The following is a 20,126-nucleotide window of genomic DNA, read 5'->3' on the forward strand; positions in this document are numbered from 1 at the left end:
AATTAATCAGATCCTAGATATTAGATTAAATTATTTAGTTGATAATTACTAAAATATTTGGACACAGTATAATTAATTTTGCAATTATTATTTAAAATTTACTTTTTAGCTGCCAGTATGTTATTAGTATCATTGGTTCCAAATACTCAATTTCGGCAAGCATATAGAACAGCGAGGGGCATGTGCACATTACAAAAAGAAGTTTTATTGGCTTCAGATGCAAAGGAAACACTGCATGAAATATTTAAATTTCTTTTAAATCTCTTAAAAATGGCTAAAGAGTATACAGATACAACTCAACATGGATCATCTAAACTAACTGCCTACTTTGTTTTGCTCAATTATTTTTTGATATCAAGAACAGAAAAGTTGATGGTAAGCATTTTAATATATTTATTATTTCTATTTATGGAGATTGTATAAATTATTCTGACACTAGGAAAAATAGATGTACAGTTAAATGTATTAAAATTTGAACGGAGTGAGAAATTTAGTGGTGATATATTGGTTAAACAATGTGGTTTTTTTATGACACATCACATTCTGGCTTACTCCAAATGTCAAAATTGATGTTGGTTTCTGGATGAATTTGTTGTTATTTACTCTTCAGAAAATAATCTTTATTTAATACACCTTTCTTCAAAATTGTTCTTAGTGGACACGTTTTATCATTGAGTTAATATTTAACACAATGTGATACCTGCATGTGTTGTCTCTGTCTTACGAGTGCGTAACATAACAAATTTTATGCTCAGCAGAACACGTGTAGCTCCGTTAGTTTAAAAATTAGTGCAAATTGACCTCTTATAAAATCTAAAGGTAAGATTATTATCTAGACAACCTCATAGGTTTTTTATTATATTTTAATTTTAACGCGAGTTATGAGTATTTTAAAATTGTAAATTTGCGTTAAAATAAAAATATAATGAAAAGCCTATGAGGTTGCCTAGATAATAATCTTACCTTTAGATTTTATAAGCGGTCAATTCACTTAAATTTTTAAATTAACGGAGCTACATGTGTTCTGCTAAGTGTACAATTTGCTAGGTTATGCACTTGTAAGACGGAGAAAACACATGCGGGTATCACGTCCTCTTAAACATTGTGACTAATACGTGTACTACTCAATTAAGAGTTACATTCAAAACTTACTTGAAGCAGAAACAATGTTTTTTTTATATAGATAATTTTAAAATAATTATTATTTTTAACACCAAACTAATATTGATCTATACAGCTAAAGTATAAATTGAAAATGTTTGATATATTAAAAAATTTCAGTTTGGACCACATTTAGTTGAACTTTGGCAATTATTTCATCCTAAACTTTCTGAACCAGCCATATCAGTACATCATAACAAACAAAGCCTATTGATGTTATTCTATAATGTTTTGTCTGACTGCATAGAAAATGTGCAAATACTTGTTCAAGATCCATACTTTGTGAAAAATATAGCATTTAACTATATTTTGTAAGTAATTTAAACAAAAAATGTACAATTGATAGTAAGGTTCATTATTTCATGTTTACTTTTTTAGAGCTGATCACGATGACCAAGAAGTGGTCATTTTCAATCGGACTATGTTACCAGCATATTATGGCCTTTTAAGAATATGCTGTCAACATTCTAGAATATTTTCTAGACAATTAGCTGGTCATCAAAATATAAGTTGGGCTTTTAAGAATATTTCTCCTCACCCTACTCAATATGCAGCTGTAAGATAGTTATTAATTATGGTAATTTTTTTTTTTTACTAGTTCTGATTATATTTTTTTTTGTACAATTATTTAGGCTGTTGATGAATTATTTAAACTATTACAACTATTTATTAAAAAATTTCCTGATTCAACTGATCAAGAAATAGCTGAAATAAACCAATATAGAAAAGAAACAATACAATTATATGTATCAAACTTAGATGGAAAAGCTGGCTGGGGAACTTTAATTCCAGTTGCCAAAATTCTTTTGGAAAATGATGAGGATAAATTATATTTTATTCATAACCGTGGTTTAGAAATGTGTTTTGAGGTAATAATTTAAATTTCCAATTATTAATTGTTATTACATTAATAAATTATTGATTGATATTTTAGGGTTTTCAAACATTACACAATATGTATCATGAAGCTACTGCTTGCCATGTAACTGGTGACTTAATTGATATGCTTGCTTTAATTGTTGATATCACAAAGTGTTTACAAAAAACTCACGAACAGAACAAATTAGCTGAAAAAGAAACACCGCGTACTGTTATATTGACATACAAAGAATGGCCCGATTTGTTAAGAAAATTGGTTACGTTACTCAACACGTACAATCCTAAAGAAATGAGACAATCAGTATTAGGTAATATTAATTAGCCAATATGTATTCTATTTATTTTGTTTTATTATTTTTTACATAGAAATATTCAAAAACTTAAAATAATTAACTTAATAGAAAATAAGGTTTTTTATTAAAATATATTGTACGTAATTTTTTTTCTGTCAGTAATATTTTTACAATTAGATGGTTATTAGTACAGTGTATCAGGTATAGTTATCACATTGGTCCAGATTTGTTTAAGTATTAAATAACATTTTAAATAATAATAAACTGTAATTTACTTTACTTTCTCAACCATGATTGAGTCCTATGAAATCAATAAAGGTCAATTCTTATTCATTATTAGTAATAACAACTTAATGTTATTATCATAGAGATATAATTAAAAATTAACTTTGTTAATTTCTAAAATTATTTTTTTAGATTTACTAAAAGTACTTGTTGTATTAATGCCAATTGAAGTTATTAATGTGCTCCAACCAATATTGACACACTGTCATGCTGTTTGTATGGACAGTAATAATGGCATGCCCATTGGTCCATATTTTCCTCGTCGCGGACATAAAGTGCCCATGCTTAGTTTGAAATCAAATACTAGGCCTATTAGACCTATGGTTCAAATGGCTTTAACACATAACCAATTAGACTTGACTAAAGTAAGAATAAAAATGAAAGTAAATTAAAAATATATATTTATTTTTCAGTAAGGATGCTAATTGTTTTAATTGTTCTAGGGCTGTGATCCTCACTATGATACAGAATTATCTGCATTTTATGCTCCATATCACGATTTTATTGATGTGATGTGCCGTACTGCTGTTAATAATGACTGTTTAACTGAACCTCTAGTAGCACTTAATGCAATGATTGGATATGAATCTATTCCATTGCATCATACTTATTTTCCAAAGTTTTGGCTTGATGTGCATAATATGAATGTGAGTATATGCTTCAATGTTAATATAATTTTAATGATTTTTAATTCAATATGTTTATTTTTTAAAGGGGTCTAACTTGCCATATTTAAGATTGTTATCTAAAAATAATTACTTTGTGGATTATTTGGAATCTACACTTATCGAGGAACGTCTCAGTTTGAATAATGATGTTATATATGATTTTGTTAGAACTTTTTTCCCCGAGGTAATTTAAATGCATATTTATAACAATTCACTATTACTTTTAGGTGAAAGTATATATATATATATTTATATTTTTTTTACAATTATAACAGATGGCTGCCAGTGTACTATCACATCACACTTTTGAATTATTAGAGAGTGTTATATTTAATTTGCCGAATGACTTGGAAAAATTGGGTGAATTAGAAACTGAAAAAAGGATGTTATCTAATTTAAGAGCTTTGAGAGTTTGCTCCTTAGTCAAACCTCCTGTACCAGAACTTAAGGTAGTCCTAAGCAATATTAAAACGGCAGCTCAAAAACTATTAGACAAAGTCTGTCCTTCGTCTTCAGGTAATCAAATATATTTTATTATTTATAGGCTAGTTATAAAATTACATTTATTTATTCATTTATTTTTTAAATATTTAAATTACAATGTCCCTATTTAGTACTATAATGTTTTATTTCACAATAACATTGAATGTTTGTTTTGGCAAGTTAAAAATATAAATTTAACATGTTTTCTGCGGAACAGCCCTTATAATATAAATTTACAATTAATCATATATTAATTAAACATATGTCATTTAGTTTAGAGTAAAAATTTGTAAAATTAAAATATAGATAAGATTATAAAAAAATGATCAACCAATCAAGACATTTATATCCACGTATGGAAAAAATAACATTAATTATACTTAATTACAAGTTAATTTATACTTCACACATGCTAAAGGGAGATGTCATATCCTTAACAACCCCCTTGTATACTCAACTGCCTGTCGTAATGATTTTAACTGGGTTTTGCAATCTATTTATTTCCACCAAATAAATAATTAGTTTATTACCATAATTACATATGTTACCTTGAGCCAAATAATTATTCTTAGAATTTGTTGTTTGGTTAATGTACCTTTTTTTTAAATATAATAAAAAGTAATTCTGATGATTTTTATTTGTGATTAGGCGAAAATGACGTAGATGAACTCGATGAGAAAGATGAAGATGAACAGTTGTCATTATTACGTAGTATTGAAACTACTGCTGCCGAATTTATAGATGCCATTCCCTTACCAAAACATGAAAATTTGCCTAGTGACATGGAAGATAAAGACATTGCTGGGCCACCAGATAAGACTTAATACAGGTTTTTTTCTGTAGGTTTAAAAAACGCTGCTAGTCTTTCAAAACAAAACTGGATTATAAAATTTTTTTTTAATGAATTCATGTTTTTTTTTTTATAAAAAAAAAATATTTATTTGTGATCTCCAAAAATGTTGCAAAGTTTTGTTTTTTTTTTTTTATTCAATCGACTATTTTGTAAAGCCAATAACTGTTGGAATTCGTTATTTTTATCAATTACTCTTGGATTTTATGTGGATCAATTCCATCATGTCCCTACTTTAATTCTATTCTATAATTGTTTAAAAAATAATAATTTTAGTAAAATTTAAATAAAAAGTAATATGTTTTTATTATGTAATTATTAATTAATATTATTTATATCAATGAAAGAACTTTCTATAGACTTTCTAATCATAATTTTTAGATTAGTTTTTTTTACAGGGAAATATTGTTTTTCTATTATCTTATTGTACATATTATAAAAATAAAATTGAGTCTTAATGAGTTGTAATTATATATATTGAAAATTTATACAACTGTAAATGGAATGAAAATTTCTATATTAATGTACAAAAAAAAAAAAAAAATAAAAGCAAAAAAGACTTAATTTAAACTACTTAAGCTCTAAGAACTAACAAATTGTAAGAGTTTTTTGATCCTGTGAACCATGACTTGTACAAAACTGTCTTCTGACTTGTCCTGTAAAAAATTATAAATGTTTATTAAACTTAATTAATTTTTTTTTTTATTGAAGTTAAAACAAGTCTAATCAATATATATAGTATTAAAAAAAAAAATATGTGTGTCAAGCAGTGATAACCCAACCCATACTGACTCACAGTATCAGATCATATAGTTCAATTTTTGACCAATAAATTATTAAAAATGTTTCATGATGATCAGAAAAACACAATTCAGAATTTGTTTAAATCACAATCATATAATTTCAGATTGTAACTCGTGAGTAGTGATGAACTGATTTTTTTTATTTGTTTGCCGGAAGGTAGAACTGGTATCAAATTGGATTTAGTTGGTAGATTAATAATTCCCAGTACTTAAAAATATCAGGAAAAATATTATGAAAAAGCGGTAAAATTTACTCTAAACTGGTCTTTTTAGATAGGTCAGGTTAGAGGTGCTAAGCTTCGAGAGAATTACCTATGTACCAAATTTCAGAACCTTTTGCGAAAGTCTTAGCTGTAGATCACTTTTACACAAACCTTTCAATAATATAGATATTATAATTATTTTCTATAGATTTTTTTTCCAATTGATAAAAAATGTTTGACAACATTTTTTTTATTTGTAAGTAAAGAAGCTTGAATACATAATACTACAAGATTCCTCATCAGTTTTTCTTTCAAAAATTAAAAAAAATTTAGTGTGACACCACAAATTTGATAACACTTCACACTGAGCAAGGATTATGGGTATTGCAAGGTATTATGATCGATCCAGACAAACGGTAATTATATCATTTAGGCACGGGTCAAAGTTACAGCCATGCAGCATTGTCACATGAATACCCAAAGCGTCCAGCTACAGTCATCAAAATACTAATGCTAAATAGTATTTACACACAATTGGAACTGCTTAGCATTAATTTTTTTATGTTCGTAAGACAAAGTCTACACATGCCAAGTATGGTGTTTTCTTAATAAACTATATAAACTAATTCTAGTAGTGTAACTATTTTATAGATATTTACTTCATTTGTTGCATTTAGTTTTTCAAGAAATGCTTCATTAAACACCTTGACCAATCCCAGTCTTAATTCTTTTAATTCATCAGGTGTTACACCATCTTCATCATCTTGGTTAGAACTTCCTGATCCTAATGGATTAATTAACAATGATACGTGAATTTAAAGTTTTATAATAAAATACTCTTACTGTTTAATCCTTTAGGACGATGGACATGTTGAACGGGACTTTGCATAAAATAATAATCTGTATGAGCCCACAAAATATACAGACATACTTCCACTATTTGTTTACAAAGTATACGTTGTGTGTGGTCACCAATATCCTTATTTTCTACCTCAGTTTCATTGTTACTTTCACCAAATAACTAAAATGAAACAAAATAAAATAATTAGCATAATAATGATCATGATAAATTGACCATAAAATATGAATGCAATAAACTTAGGTGCCTCGACTTTGAGAATTCCTATTCATGTATAGTAGAGCATTCATTATTCCCATTAACTGTGACCAAGGGGGTGCTAAATGCTAATAATCAAGCAATAATTAAAAATATCTAATAGATGAATGATATTATTTATTATTTAATATATAATTCTTCTTCAACAAGTTTTTCTAATATTTTGATTTTTGTTTATTTAACGTATTGTGTTTCCATTTAAAAGAAGACATGAACTTGACTGAATTTACAAACCCATTATATTCTGTTCCACAAAAGGACATGCCGGTTTTGACGAATGAGGTCAAGTGACAGATTTTAGGCTATTGTATCCCTCCATGCAACCATGCCAACGATGAACAAACATAGTGCACAAGACAAATGTAACAGGTCTGGAATTGATGACGAGAGCCACTTATTGAACATTTAGTAGGGGATGTGTAGAGTACTGATAGCTGACTTGTTATTGTGTGGCATGTTCTTTCGTGGAATTGAGTATAACAATGATTAAAGACTATCTAAAGTGAGCCGTAATAAATAATAAAATAATCTCAAATCGTATAACACAAATGATAAAACTATAATCTATAAAAAAAAATTATTACAACAATTTTGAAGTGTGAATATTACACCACTTCAGTGTATTTCAGTTTTGTAATTTTACAAACTAGCGTACCATATTTTACTATATTGTATTTATAAAATAAAAATAAAAAACTAATGATATAACATTATTTGGAATGTAAATTAAAATAATTATTAATTTTAATATATTTTCTACTTGAGTTTATGGTTATAATATTATATAACATTATCTCAATTTCAACTTTTTAAATAAAAAGTATTATACAATAAAAATATTTAGGTTGTAAAAATAAATGGTCGGCAAAGGGTTTGACTAAGATATGTTAGTTTTTACTTTTATAAAAATAAATTATGTGTAATTACTTGAATAGGTGATTTTCTATTTTCAGTCCTAGCTTTAGTGTTGAACTGCATGAAATAATGTTCAACAGTTTGAACCATTATTGTGACAACTGTGCCCATTGACAAAACGTTACCAAGGTTCATATCACCTAAAATAAGAAGTTATAACATATTAATAAATTAAAAAAAATAATAAGCCCTAATTATATACCATGTGAAGTAATGCTAAATGGATCAGTGTATACAGAAACATCCAAAATCCGTCTTTTAAATTTCTGACCACTAGAAGCCCATCCACCATCCATTAAATTTGATACATAATTTAATAAGTTTAACGTTATCTAATAGACATAATCATAAAACATTTTCAATTAATAATACTGTAAAAATAAATACAAGCATAAATGGATTTACTAACTCTCAAATATAAAGTAACATTTGTTTCACCGTCATTTGGACTAGATTCTTCAGAACACTTTTTACGTATAGCTCGTATTATGGATAAATTAACAGAAAATCGTATTAAAGTTCTTTGCATTAACACACTATAATGATAAAATAATCCAGCAATATCCTTGTCACCGCTTGAATTTATTTCTGAACTTGTATCTATTTATATTTTACAATAAATTAATTTAATTAAATCAATCAGGTATCATGTAATTAAAAAACTATCATAATATATAAAGGATCTTTCAACTTTTTGTGGCATGTGGCAGTGATTATGATGAATCATCATTAATGATACATAATAATCTATCTATACTCACCAATATTGTCACATATTAAAATTGAAGTAAACTTGTAACTTTTCAATACCAAATTAATTAATATGGTACCCAATAGGCATAAAGTTTTATTTAGACCAAGATAAAGGAAAAAAAACATTTATATTAAGACTTACCATCATTAGTAACATTAACAAACAATGTTGTTAACTGATAAAGTTCTTTAAGATACCATTGCTCACACAATGGCGCTGAATTAGTAAGGGCAATTGTCACGGTATCACGATGACTAATCAAATAATAGACAACCTAAAAGATATTTTAAATTAAAATTATATTTTAATATTTTAAATTAATACATTACTTGAAGAATAGAAGTCATATTTTGATTTCCTAGTGTACTTATGACTGTTTGACATAAACACATTGCTGGTGAACATATCATCATGTATCGATCACCTTCATCCGGCATAAATTCTTTCATAGAACGTTTGAAACTATTATACACATCCAAAATAATATTAATGTAAAACAAAATGTTAACAATATATACTAATTTATTTTACAATTAAAATTAAATATTGAATAAGAATGAATACAAACATTTTAAATTCTAAATTTTGTAACTTTGCCGTTATCAATGAATGCAGAGGCATGATAAAATAGTATGTGTGGCTTGTGCGAGAAGCCAATTGCAGTCTTGGGCGTAATGCGGCCCTCGCCACTCAATATACTATAGCAGCGGTTCCCAAAAGGGGGGGAATTTGGAGTCTGCTGGGGGTAATATGGTGAAGATGGAATTACAAAAGTAATTATGTTATTTTACAATGTGTAAAATTGAAATTACTATATTAGTTTTTTATATTATTATCGGGTATTGATAAACAATTATGTATTAGGTATAATACATAATAAACCGAGATATTATTTATACTTTATGTTATTATTTTTGTTTTTATATTCAATATTTTTCTCTTATACTTAATATTATTACTTCATAAGTTGATTTATAATTCATTTTTCAAATGATGAAAATAATAAAAGTAAATAGTTGTATATTGTATAATATATAGTTATTTTGTATGTTTTATTTGTATTGATCACAACAAAAAAAATTCGCCTTAACTCTAATTTAAGGAGGGGAATGAGATTTTAGTAAATGTACAAGAGAGGCATAAAAAGAAAAAAGTTGGGAACCGCTGTAGTATAGTAATATAGACTGAAACACCGTCTTCACTCAGAGTAGTTTTTTATTTGTAATAATTTATCATTTAACACAAATTTAAAACATTTGTAACAGTGACAAACTCAATGACAAAGTACACTCCACATCTACTCTACAACTGAGAGGTTAGCTACTTTCCTCTCTTTTTTTTTAAATATTTCAAATGCATAAAAAATTCATAGTGTGTATAAAAAATGATAAAATAAATATTTGGCAAGAACTTTTTATGCTTTTGATTATACTTTCTAAATTTAAAAAAAAAAAATCAATTTTAAGAAACTGATTTTGCACGAATTTTCTCAATTGTTAAGAAAAGTATAAGGAATTTATTGCTTCTTCTTTATAGTATAAGATATTAAAAATTCTATCAGAAACCATCCTTAATGTTTAAGATTGTAGAAAATATTTTTCTCCATAACTTGATAACTTAAGGTATGCTAAATTGTTTATAAAGGATAATAAAAAAAAGGCTATTTTAAGTTAATAACTTAAGTTAAATGAAGTTTAATGAGAACTCAATATGTGATACTAATACCTATATTCAATTCAATTATAATAATTTTATTTAATTACCTTGTTTCAAAATTTGGATGAGTATCAATTGCCTTCATCGATGATAAGCATGCTATAGCTTGATGATTGAGTAACGCATCAGCACCAGTTGTGTAAGTAGCAATTTTATTCAAGAGGCTCTAAAGCATTAAATATTATTAAAATGAAGTTCAAACATTTTTAAAAATAAATTTACCATTTTATTTTCATATACATATATGGGTTTTAAGGTTTTATTTTTTGTTGAAATCAAATCTTTGAGTTCTGAATCTGATTCTAAAAGGCTAGATATAATGCATTTAAGATAACCTTGATTAGATATATAACTTATAAGTTTTGGATTTATATCAATTAAAAGTTCACATAATGTATAGGATAGTACCTGAAACAATTAAAAACATCAATAATAAGTAGCATTGTAAATTGTAATTTACTATTAAATGTACATAAAATTATAAATACTTTGCATATATCATGACCAGATGTTAAGTCAACACAAATTACTTCCAAGATTCTTTCACTTAAATATTGGTCAAAATTTAAAGACTTAATGAACTTTATGGACTCTGAATCAAGAATCTGTTTATCTGTAGAACTTAATATGATATTTTTTTGTTTGAAGTTGCCATTGGTTAGAGTTCGACTGTTAGTGGCCAAAAGATTTATCAATGCTATTAACGATGAATATAAGCTTGCTCGTAATTTTTGAGAACCTAAATTTTTTTTTATTAATAAAAGTATATTATTACTTTATAAAATACACTATATACCTGATTGCTGTATACATTTAAGTATATTTTGAAGCATGCTTGAATAAACACTTGACTGTCCAGTAACAAATGACCCTAAATTAAGGTCAGGACTTACAACGCAAAGCTCCAAATGTTGGTCAATGGTATTTTTCAAATTTATCAACAAAAGTAATTGGGAATTTGTGATAAGTGTAGATAAATCTGACATTTGTGGATAACGAATCACCTAAAATAATAATACAGAATAGATTTAGATATTAATAATATTATAAAAATATTGTACTTTTTGTTATGAATTCCTACTCACAAAACAGCCAAAGGCTTTAGTGGGTAGACCAATATTGTAATGTTTAATAATATCTGTTTAACCAATTTTTTATGGGTAAAATAGTTATTATTATTGTTAAATTTGAAAATGTATAACTAAATTAAAAACATAAAGTAAGTTTCTATTTTTTCAGTTCGGCCGAAACACTCATCATTATCGCACGCACATCATATTGTTTACACTCTGTTATCGCTGTAATGTTCTTGTTAGTTATCATCGCCAATTTAATTGTTCGGTTCTAATAATTAATGTCACCATGAACAAGGGCGGAATAAGGGAATTGTTTTGTCACCAACTACCACCAAACCCAAACAAAATCATCTATGTCACCGAACGATTATGAAAAAACATAAAAATATTTATTTCACCAAACAGATACGCCGCTCTCTACTCTGATGATACAATCTACAATAATGTAGCTACCATTCTATCCATCATGACAGTATTGTTGGCTCACTTGATACCGTTCAAGACGATGACCCTCCAGTTTCACTGCTCACATTTCAAATTACACATCTTTCAATAAACTCTCAACAAAACTCACATGACCAAATGGTTTAGCCTGCAAGTTGTCACCTCAATACCTCATTGTCTAGCCCTCAGTTCGAAATAACTTAAATAAAATTGTATCTCATTTAAAGAATACTGATACCAGCTTTCAATCTCTCAAACCTTGTCAATTCCGTTCATACAGGATGGTTATCAGAAATTTGCACTTCTCACAACAAGAACCAATATTTCTTCTGCTCTATTTGAATTTGGACATTCAATTGAGCAGAATCAAAACGTCATTGATAAAAGTAAACGTCTCCTCTTATTATTTTTTGTAAAGGTTTCTTTGAACGAAAATAATGTAGAAATCCATAGAATCAAGTCCTTATATAACCCTCAAGTTAAAATTTAAAAACGGCTTAAAAAGACTATGGGCCCACCACCATGTTTCAAATGCCAATCGTATGGCCACGTGCAAAATTACTGCAAAAACACTTTCATCTTTTTTTTCTGACACTACAAAAATTAAGCCTGGGCTTTTAAAAATTGCACTTTTTGGACAATACCATGTAAATGCGTTGTTGGGGTTGATATGATCTAGTTAATAAAGATATTAATGCCAGTGAAAATCTTATTTAAATTTAATGAAACAATTGATTATTATTATAAGTTACTAACCTTGCTTTGCAGAGATACCAAAAGATCAATTACAAATGTGAAACGTTGTTGGAATTCCATGGACGGCAAGTTAGCCATGCTGAATATAACAGCAGTCAATTGATGCCAGGCATCAAAATATTTTACCATACAACTAACTTGAAGGCGCTTATCATTAATTCTTACAGCATACGCTAACAACTCCTAGTATATAATATGCATTTAAATTATTATTGGTTAAATACAAATAAGTTGCATTAAAAATCACTCACTTGAATTTCTTGGAGCAAACTAGCTCTAACAGTCGAAGAACTATCAATTGATTTTAATTCATTCATCAGTATCGAATGCAACTGCTTAACATCTATTAATGGAACTTTACCAGCAATTTCACACTCACTCAATAACTGAAATAGAATAAGAATTACACACTATTATTAACAAATAAAATATAATATATATTACCTGATTAATAAGTTTTGATTCAAGATATTTTAGTTCGGGCATATCATCAAATGTTGTTTCAAATTCAAGGTCCACAATTTCTAATAGACTCAGTAACTTTTTACCATCATCTTTACCATTGTCTTGATCTATTTGAACAAAGAAGTATAATTAATATACTAAGCTAAATTATAATTTAAACTATTTTACCATGGTCTCTAGTTAATGCCGAATGATCAAATAAACTGTTGGATGATTGGGATTGCATTAATTCTGATCCAGGAACACTAAAATGTTGCATTAAATTTTTAATCTATATTTTATAAAGAAATAAAGAAATATAAAAATTTAAATGTTGCTTACCTGTTCTTTTTCTCAGTAGTTCCAATGAATAATAATACTAGCTTTGTTAATGTCATCAGCAAATTTTGATGCACATGCATTTTTATCTCAACAGCAATTATACGCAACAACCAATTCATTTGTATTAAATCACTACCTATTAATTAGTTCATAGTTAAAAATATATAAAAAAAAAATTGTTATTTTATACAAATAATTTTTAATACTGCTAAGTACTAACTGTTCACTTTTTTAGTAGAACTTTCTGTATAAAATGGCAATGCAGAAGCGTGACGTAAAATAAAGTCACTACGGGATTTCAAATAAACCAAAACTGGTCTAGATGTTCGGTTACTTGAAACTAATACATATATCAACTGATAGCATAACTCCAACAATTTTGAATGATTTTTACTAACGGCTCCACTCTTACGACTTTTCAGTGAATCATCTAATATATCAATAATTGAATGTAAACAGTTTCTAGGATTTCCTCCAACACCTATAAGTATACAATTAAAATAAATCAACATCAAAATTTTCCAAATCATTGACATTTTAACATACCAGCATTTTCAAAACAAGTTTTTTGTACATTATCTAAATTAAATCCAAGTAAATAATGTGCCAAATTTGGTGGCGAAGAATTTAAACATTGCAGCAAGAGTTTTAAAATGGATTCTTTACATTTTTTTACAGTAGACATATCATTTGATTCTTCTAAAAACTAAAAATTCAAAAAATTTAGAACACAATTCAATATTTATTTTGATTATTTTAATACCAAAATATGTTTAGATAAATAAATAAAATTTTACAAAGAGGGATATCAATTAAACGATTTACTACGTCAGTATGTTAAGGTATTTGTATATCCGGATGAGGCATGAAAGTTTCAGTTAGGTTTCAAACAGTTCTGCTTTTTCAACATCGGTTGATGCAAATTCACCGTGGGGATTTAATATAGGAAGGAGCGGAGGGTTGTATTTTAGAAAAATTGTTGGTAGCTGCCCAGAGACTGCCATTATTAGGTAATAAGTTTAAGAGATGGTTCTCAAGAGATTGATTTTTATGTTTAGATTGTTATAGAAACGTTTGTGGGATGGGAGACGAGAACGTTGGTAAACGGCCTTTGCTCTGCACTAATTGGATATAAGGATACGAATATATTCGGGAACTGAGGGAGCAACATTTGAATACTTAATTTTAGTAGGACCAGAAGCCCATGCTGCAGATTGGATTACTTTTGTTAGATTGTTTATGGCTACATCAATTTCCTGGGGGGCTTTAAGACTAACTTTGAGATTGACGTTTTTACCCACTAAGTCATGAAATTTAAGCCTATCTGTTGAATGGTGAGAGTTTTGGTAGAGAAGGCCGGATTGGCGGACAAGCACTGACAGTCAGGACTACTGCACAGTGATCCGAGCAGGGTTCTAAGAGATTGGTAGTCGTGCAGAATAGGTTGCAAGGTGTGTTGGATACAAATATGTCTAGTATGTCCGGTTAAAGTTGACGTTGTACTATAGCAAAATAAACTATGAAAGATCGTTATTACTTATCTCATGTCTTGATGTCTTTGAGTAATATAAATTTATATACATAGTATAATACCTTTGTTGACTCTTCTTCTTCTAGACATTCCACAAATCCATGTCTAATACCAATTGTAAGTTGAGGATTGGAAGTAAAATATGACACCATATGAGACTGAGGTATCGGATAAGAAGTTATGGTCATCAGTATTCTAATAGCATGATATGCATGCTCAGGTAAATGTGTATAAGTTACAAACCTTCAAACAAAAAAGTTATGCATTTACTAATATAAAAACTTAAATTATACGGTTTATACTAACTTGGACAAATCAATTATATAATCTGGTTCATTTGTTGCTACATTAATACTAACAAGAGTTTTATGTAATCCAGTATATATAAGAGGGGATCCAGAAGAAATAGATGCATTTAAAAATATTTGCTGTAAATGTAATGCCTGTTCTAAAAGGCGTAGTACAACTAATGTTGTTTTTTCCATTGCTTCTTTACCACTAAATGAGGTATAAAGATCAAACATTTGACAGCCCGTATGCATTATATTTAAAATCTAAAAATTGATTAATCATTTGTGTAGTTAAGAAATATTTATACAGTTAAATTATAGAAAAATCTTACAGTTCTTAAAAAGTCGGAATTTGTACATAAGTATGTCATAATATGAAAGCCAGGTGGTGGGTTGATTTTCATGGTAGTATTATCGGGTAGCACAACACTACTACCCACAAAATCCGTTTGCTGAGGTTCATATTGGTTCAAAAACTTTAATGCAAGTTCCAGGCATAAACCACTTACTTCCCACTTTAAAAATATTGATTTATTAGTGTTGAAAAAAATCTAATAAAAATTAATTTCATTTACTTTTTCATTTTGTTTTTTATAACCTCTGGAGAGACATTTCAAAAAGATATTATGTAAAACAAAATTTAAATATGGATCAAAACCAGGTGTTCGGTTATTTGAACCCAAAAGGTTTGGAACTGGTTGTTCTGTAAGAGTAGACAATAATTTCAATAAAGCAATTGTCAATGGATACTCTTCATTTCGAGGTTCTAGATCATCTAACTCTGCCTGTAAGAAAAAAAATATAATAATAAAAAATAATAACAAAGTAAATTACATTAACTAAAATGTATTTACCATGATACCACGACTTTGATAGCTGCTTATAGTTGGTACAGTTACAATTATTTGAGATGCTTCAAGAGTTTGCCAAAAATTTATAGCTATTATTGATGGTGGTGGTTTAACTAATATGGACAGTGTCAAAATTAAATCTGCCTTAAGAGAAATTCTTACTGGACATGATACAAGACCCAATAAAACTGGAAGTGTCTCCCATTCGGAACGGTCCACAAAAGTTACTTTTGACTTAACACTTTGTTCTAAAAAAAAAAAACATCTATGAGTACCGATAATATTTAATATTATTATTTAAATTTATACTATATTGTGTGCCACACAGAAAAGTGAGTAATTTCAGTTACTGTATTGACTACATTTACAACACAAGCTGCAGTTCTTGTTGTAATTCATCCAAGACTGAAATTGCCTTCTGGCATAAATCACTCATACTATTTTTATCACGCCTCTGCCCCTACCGATATGAAAATTCATAATGATCTGTTCTCACCGTTCTCAGTATCTAGATTGGAAAAACTGTTTCATAGCACAGCATGGGAGTAGCCAAACTACTATAAGCATTTGTCAAAGTAGACAAAACGTATCATTACATTTATGTATATTATTACGACTATAATATAAAATTTCTGTAGTTTGAAAAAAGTTATTTTTCAATTTCTTAACCAGCATTAAAAATTTAACTTTCGGCACAGGTGTGGCAAGAATTATATGAATTAAACATAAATACAATTTTTAATAGAACATAATGGAACAAACCTGCTACATTTCTGATCAATTTTAATACAGCTTGAAGTCCTTGTATTTCAAGAGCAGTAATACCTTTTTGATGTCCTCTTTTGTACACAGTATCAGTTGGAGGAATATTTTCTTGTCTTAAATTAGTATAATACCTCAAAAAAGTTTTGAAAAAATGATCCCAAGTAAGATTTGAATTAGTTGCATTAGAATGAAAATGATTAAACACATTTTCAGCCCCAGTTTCAGATGTTGCTAATGAGCTTAACATGTTTAGATATGGGACAAATAACATATGAGGCAACATGTCACCAGTTTGACAAATAAATCTGTATAGTGATGCTTGAAATTTTTGAGTCGTTAAAAATGATGACATCTTGATCGTTTTTAATTGTTCACGAGATGGTGGCCAGTAATCCAAATTTAAGTTTAACTCTAATGGATCTTTTGCATACAATTCTGCCATCAACATTAACAATTGTTCAAAATGATTTTCTTCACTTGTTGGAGGTTCTAATCCTTCCTAAAAATGCAATTTATTGAATATATTGAGATAATTAAAAACATTTTTATGACAAATTACTTGGTAATAAATTAAAATTGTGTGTGCTATTTCATCTGATTTGTTTCTTATTTCTTTGACGGTATGTGGCATCATAACAATAAATTCAGTGATCAATTGATGAAATTTTTTTATCATGAATTCCTAAAAAAATTTGTGTTTATAAATTAAATAATTAATACTGGTTGGTCTATTTAACAAGTTACAGTTGAATTAGTATTTCAGGCATTCCTTATAATGATTTTGTTAGGTGTAAAAAAGAAAATTATGGCACTTTTGGATGTATTGGTAATTAGTGTATTCAATATAATAAAACTTATAGTTATTAGAGAAAAGAGATATAGCGTATACTGATATTGATAATAGAAAAAATACAAATTGTATTTATCTTTTATGAAGATATTCTCTATATAACAATAATATAATTTTTAAGAAAGTACTTTTCAATAGTCAAAATTGAAAATAATTGTTTTGCTTTAATTACACAATATACAGAAACGTATAATACATACCACATAATGAAGAAATTCTGAAGGAGCAACATTTTGATTTAAAAATCTAAATACTTTAGTATCCATAGCATTACTAATTAATGTTTCGTCAATTTTGAATAAATTTTTATCCTTAAATACATGTTGTGAAGAACGTAATTTTGAGAATGCTACAGCTAATCCAAAAGACGCTATACTTTTCAGTTCTGGCCATTCCCAATCGTGTGTAGTAAGTTCAGCATATGCCGAAGATAAAAATAGTTCTTTAGTATCTAAAAATGTATTTTATAAAATAAATAAATATAACAAATAGGCAAATTTTATTATTTGTTGAATTACCACCACTAATTTCTTGAGTATTATTCATACAGTCCAAATCAATAGCATATAAAAATGAAGTCACCATAAATAAAGGTACTTTACTAATAACTCCATGGGATTCTACATCTGGTTTTATCTTTTGTAAATGTTGTAATAAACTAAATAAATTAAACACCATTATGTGTTAAAAATAAATAATACATTAAAGGTAAATTAAAGTATTCAATTTAAAATTCAAAATTCAAATGTCGTAGTTTACCTTATTAGTTGTTGTTTTGATAAACCAAATTGAATAGAATAATAAAAAACACATTCCGCTAACATTGTACGAATTTCAGTGAATAAGCTCACAACAAGTTGGTGATGTTTTGGACCACCAATTGCTTTATTTTTTTGAAGTAATTCAATTTCTTTAGTCAAATCTTTGTTCTCCAAAACAACTAAATAAAACAATACAATTTTAAGTAAAAATACAGATTAAAGTAAAATTGAACAGTATAATTACTTAAAATGTTAATAAATAATCCATCATTCATTAGTTGATCAACAAATTGGCCAAGATGTTGTGCACATGCTGGATCTACACGTGGCATCCAAGTACGACCAGTGCTTCCTTCAATAAGAAGTCTTAAAGAAGATGCTAGCATACGATGTGCATTGTAATACAACAATACTGCTACTAAACCGCGGCAAAGTTCTGGATATTTTGGATTTTGGTATCTAGCTATTTTTGTTTAGAAACAACCATATATATATTATTTAAATAAATAATATATAGTAAATATATCAATAAAAAATTAAAAAATGAATTAACAAGTTGATAAAATGTAAATAAATATAAATGTAAGGTATTAAATAAACCCTTACATATATACCTTATACATTCATAAATTTAAAATCTGTGAAATAAGTATTGATGGATATTCAGTTACCAGTATTTAACAGTTCCAAAGACATGAGTTCATCTAAATCATACATATCTGAGAGAATAAGCACTTCTTCGGCCATATCTTTAGGTAATGCTAACATCTCAAATTTCTGAATTGGTTTTCCATCTGCCAAGACTTTCATGATTTGTTCTCGGCTTTTGACATTTTTTGGCTAAAATTTTTTGTTTTAGTATACAAATGAATGATTAAAATCTTTTGATAGCAACTTACTGGATTCTTAAATACATTCAAAAAATGTGGTTTAGCTGCACGTAAAATACGTTTTAAAAATGCTACATTGGGTCTTTCATTTGTAAAAATATTCTCCAATACAGGTAGCAGCTCTGTATATGGTGACCACGAACTTTGTAACAGTTCAGCTAAATTAAATAAAATAAATGATAATATAACACAATGAACACAAATAATAAAAAAACGAAATTAAAAAAAAAATGACAATCTAGATAAATTAGAAACATTAAATTTAATAAAAAAATCCAAGTTCCAGTATAATATATTTTTAATTGAGTTCAATTGTACTCACTCTCCATGCTTAAGGGATCTATAACAAAAATAAATTTTAGAAGCTTTTACAATAATTAATTCAAACGTCTTATTTTTAACATATACTGAAAGCAGAATACAGTTACAAACAGGTCACAGACGGAGAAAACGGTCAATATTCATTTCATATTAAGGTAAATAATAAAAATACATTGTAATAACTCATAATATGAAAACAATAAAAAATACGGCTGAACATTATACAATTATTTTTTAGGTTATGGCGGTTAATTTTCTGTTAATATCGTTATCAGCCATGGTATCACTTATTATCATGAATTAAGATAATATTATCTTAAATCCTGCTTACTATCTGTGATTATAATCGTATTATCACTACTATACACGGTTTAAGATAGATAACTATCTAAGTAATATTATTGCTCTGTGGTAATCGTAATATCGTTGACCGGGCCACCAGGGTAGTTGTACTTAGTGATGGGCATAATCGAATTATTTCTATAATCGAGTTATTAGTAATCGATATATTATTATAATCGAGTTATCACTCGAAATAATCACTCGAAATTTACGATTGATATTACTAATATTAGTTATTACATATAATCGATATACATATTTTCATAATCGAATCATCAATCGAAATAATTACGCAAAATGTTCAATTAATATGATAACTTGGAATAGTATTAGTTT

At 27.7% G+C, this 20,126-nt stretch overlaps 2 protein-coding genes across 2 annotated transcripts in view; one reads left to right on the top strand and one right to left on the bottom strand.

Moving 5' to 3' along the window:
* LOC111041643 (ubiquitin carboxyl-terminal hydrolase 34) overlaps nt 1-5,168 on the top strand; it is a 22,746-nt gene extending 17,578 nt beyond the window's left edge. The window contains exons 35-44 of the mRNA XM_022325974.1: nt 110-375; nt 1,282-1,472; nt 1,540-1,717; nt 1,794-2,030; nt 2,096-2,348; nt 2,751-2,983; nt 3,062-3,265; nt 3,333-3,470; nt 3,562-3,802; nt 4,418-5,168. Coding sequence (XP_022181666.1) covers nt 110-375; nt 1,282-1,472; nt 1,540-1,717; nt 1,794-2,030; nt 2,096-2,348; nt 2,751-2,983; nt 3,062-3,265; nt 3,333-3,470; nt 3,562-3,802; nt 4,418-4,593 — 2,117 coding nt within the window. The 3' untranslated portion in view covers nt 4,594-5,168. The remainder of the gene's footprint in view (nt 1-109; nt 376-1,281; nt 1,473-1,539; nt 1,718-1,793; nt 2,031-2,095; nt 2,349-2,750; nt 2,984-3,061; nt 3,266-3,332; nt 3,471-3,561; nt 3,803-4,417) is intronic.
* Nucleotides 4,907-19,456, bottom strand: LOC111041644 (nuclear pore complex protein Nup205). The gene is made up of 33 exons (XM_022325975.1): nt 19,450-19,456; nt 19,137-19,285; nt 18,909-19,077; nt 18,482-18,700; nt 18,236-18,416; nt 17,995-18,134; nt 17,677-17,927; nt 17,186-17,308; nt 16,624-17,125; nt 15,865-16,109; nt 15,586-15,795; nt 15,343-15,525; nt 15,027-15,274; nt 14,783-14,963; nt 13,736-13,895; nt 13,410-13,670; nt 13,190-13,325; nt 13,037-13,113; nt 12,848-12,975; nt 12,655-12,789; nt 12,404-12,586; nt 10,924-11,131; nt 10,616-10,866; nt 10,350-10,535; nt 10,175-10,293; nt 8,741-8,873; nt 8,553-8,685; nt 8,067-8,257; nt 7,860-7,989; nt 7,670-7,797; nt 6,469-6,646; nt 6,285-6,409; nt 4,907-5,275 (listed from the first exon to the last, which is right to left on the bottom strand). The coding sequence occupies exons 1-33, from the start codon at nt 19,454-19,456 to the stop codon at nt 5,201-5,203; spliced, it is 5,745 nt and encodes a 1,914-aa protein (XP_022181667.1). The 3' UTR covers nt 4,907-5,200.
* Between the last annotated feature and the right edge of the window lie 670 nt (nt 19,457-20,126).

This window comes from Myzus persicae, unplaced genomic scaffold, assembly GCF_001856785.1.
Source record: "Myzus persicae strain clone G006 unplaced genomic scaffold, MPER_G0061.0, whole genome shotgun sequence".
Taxonomy (NCBI): Eukaryota; Metazoa; Arthropoda; class Insecta; order Hemiptera; family Aphididae; genus Myzus; species Myzus persicae.

Bases quoted from the DNA above. Each gene is read 5' to 3' on its own strand.
- LOC111041644 (XM_022325975.1), bottom strand. The intron at 19,078-19,136 runs GTAAGTTGCTAT...AAAAAATTTTAG, and splicing joins TGAATGTATTTAAGAATCCA to CCAAAAAATGTCAAAAGCCG. The intron at 17,309-17,676 runs GTATGTATTATA...AAATTTTTTTAG, and splicing joins CAGAATTTCTTCATTATGTG to GAATTCATGATAAAAAAATT.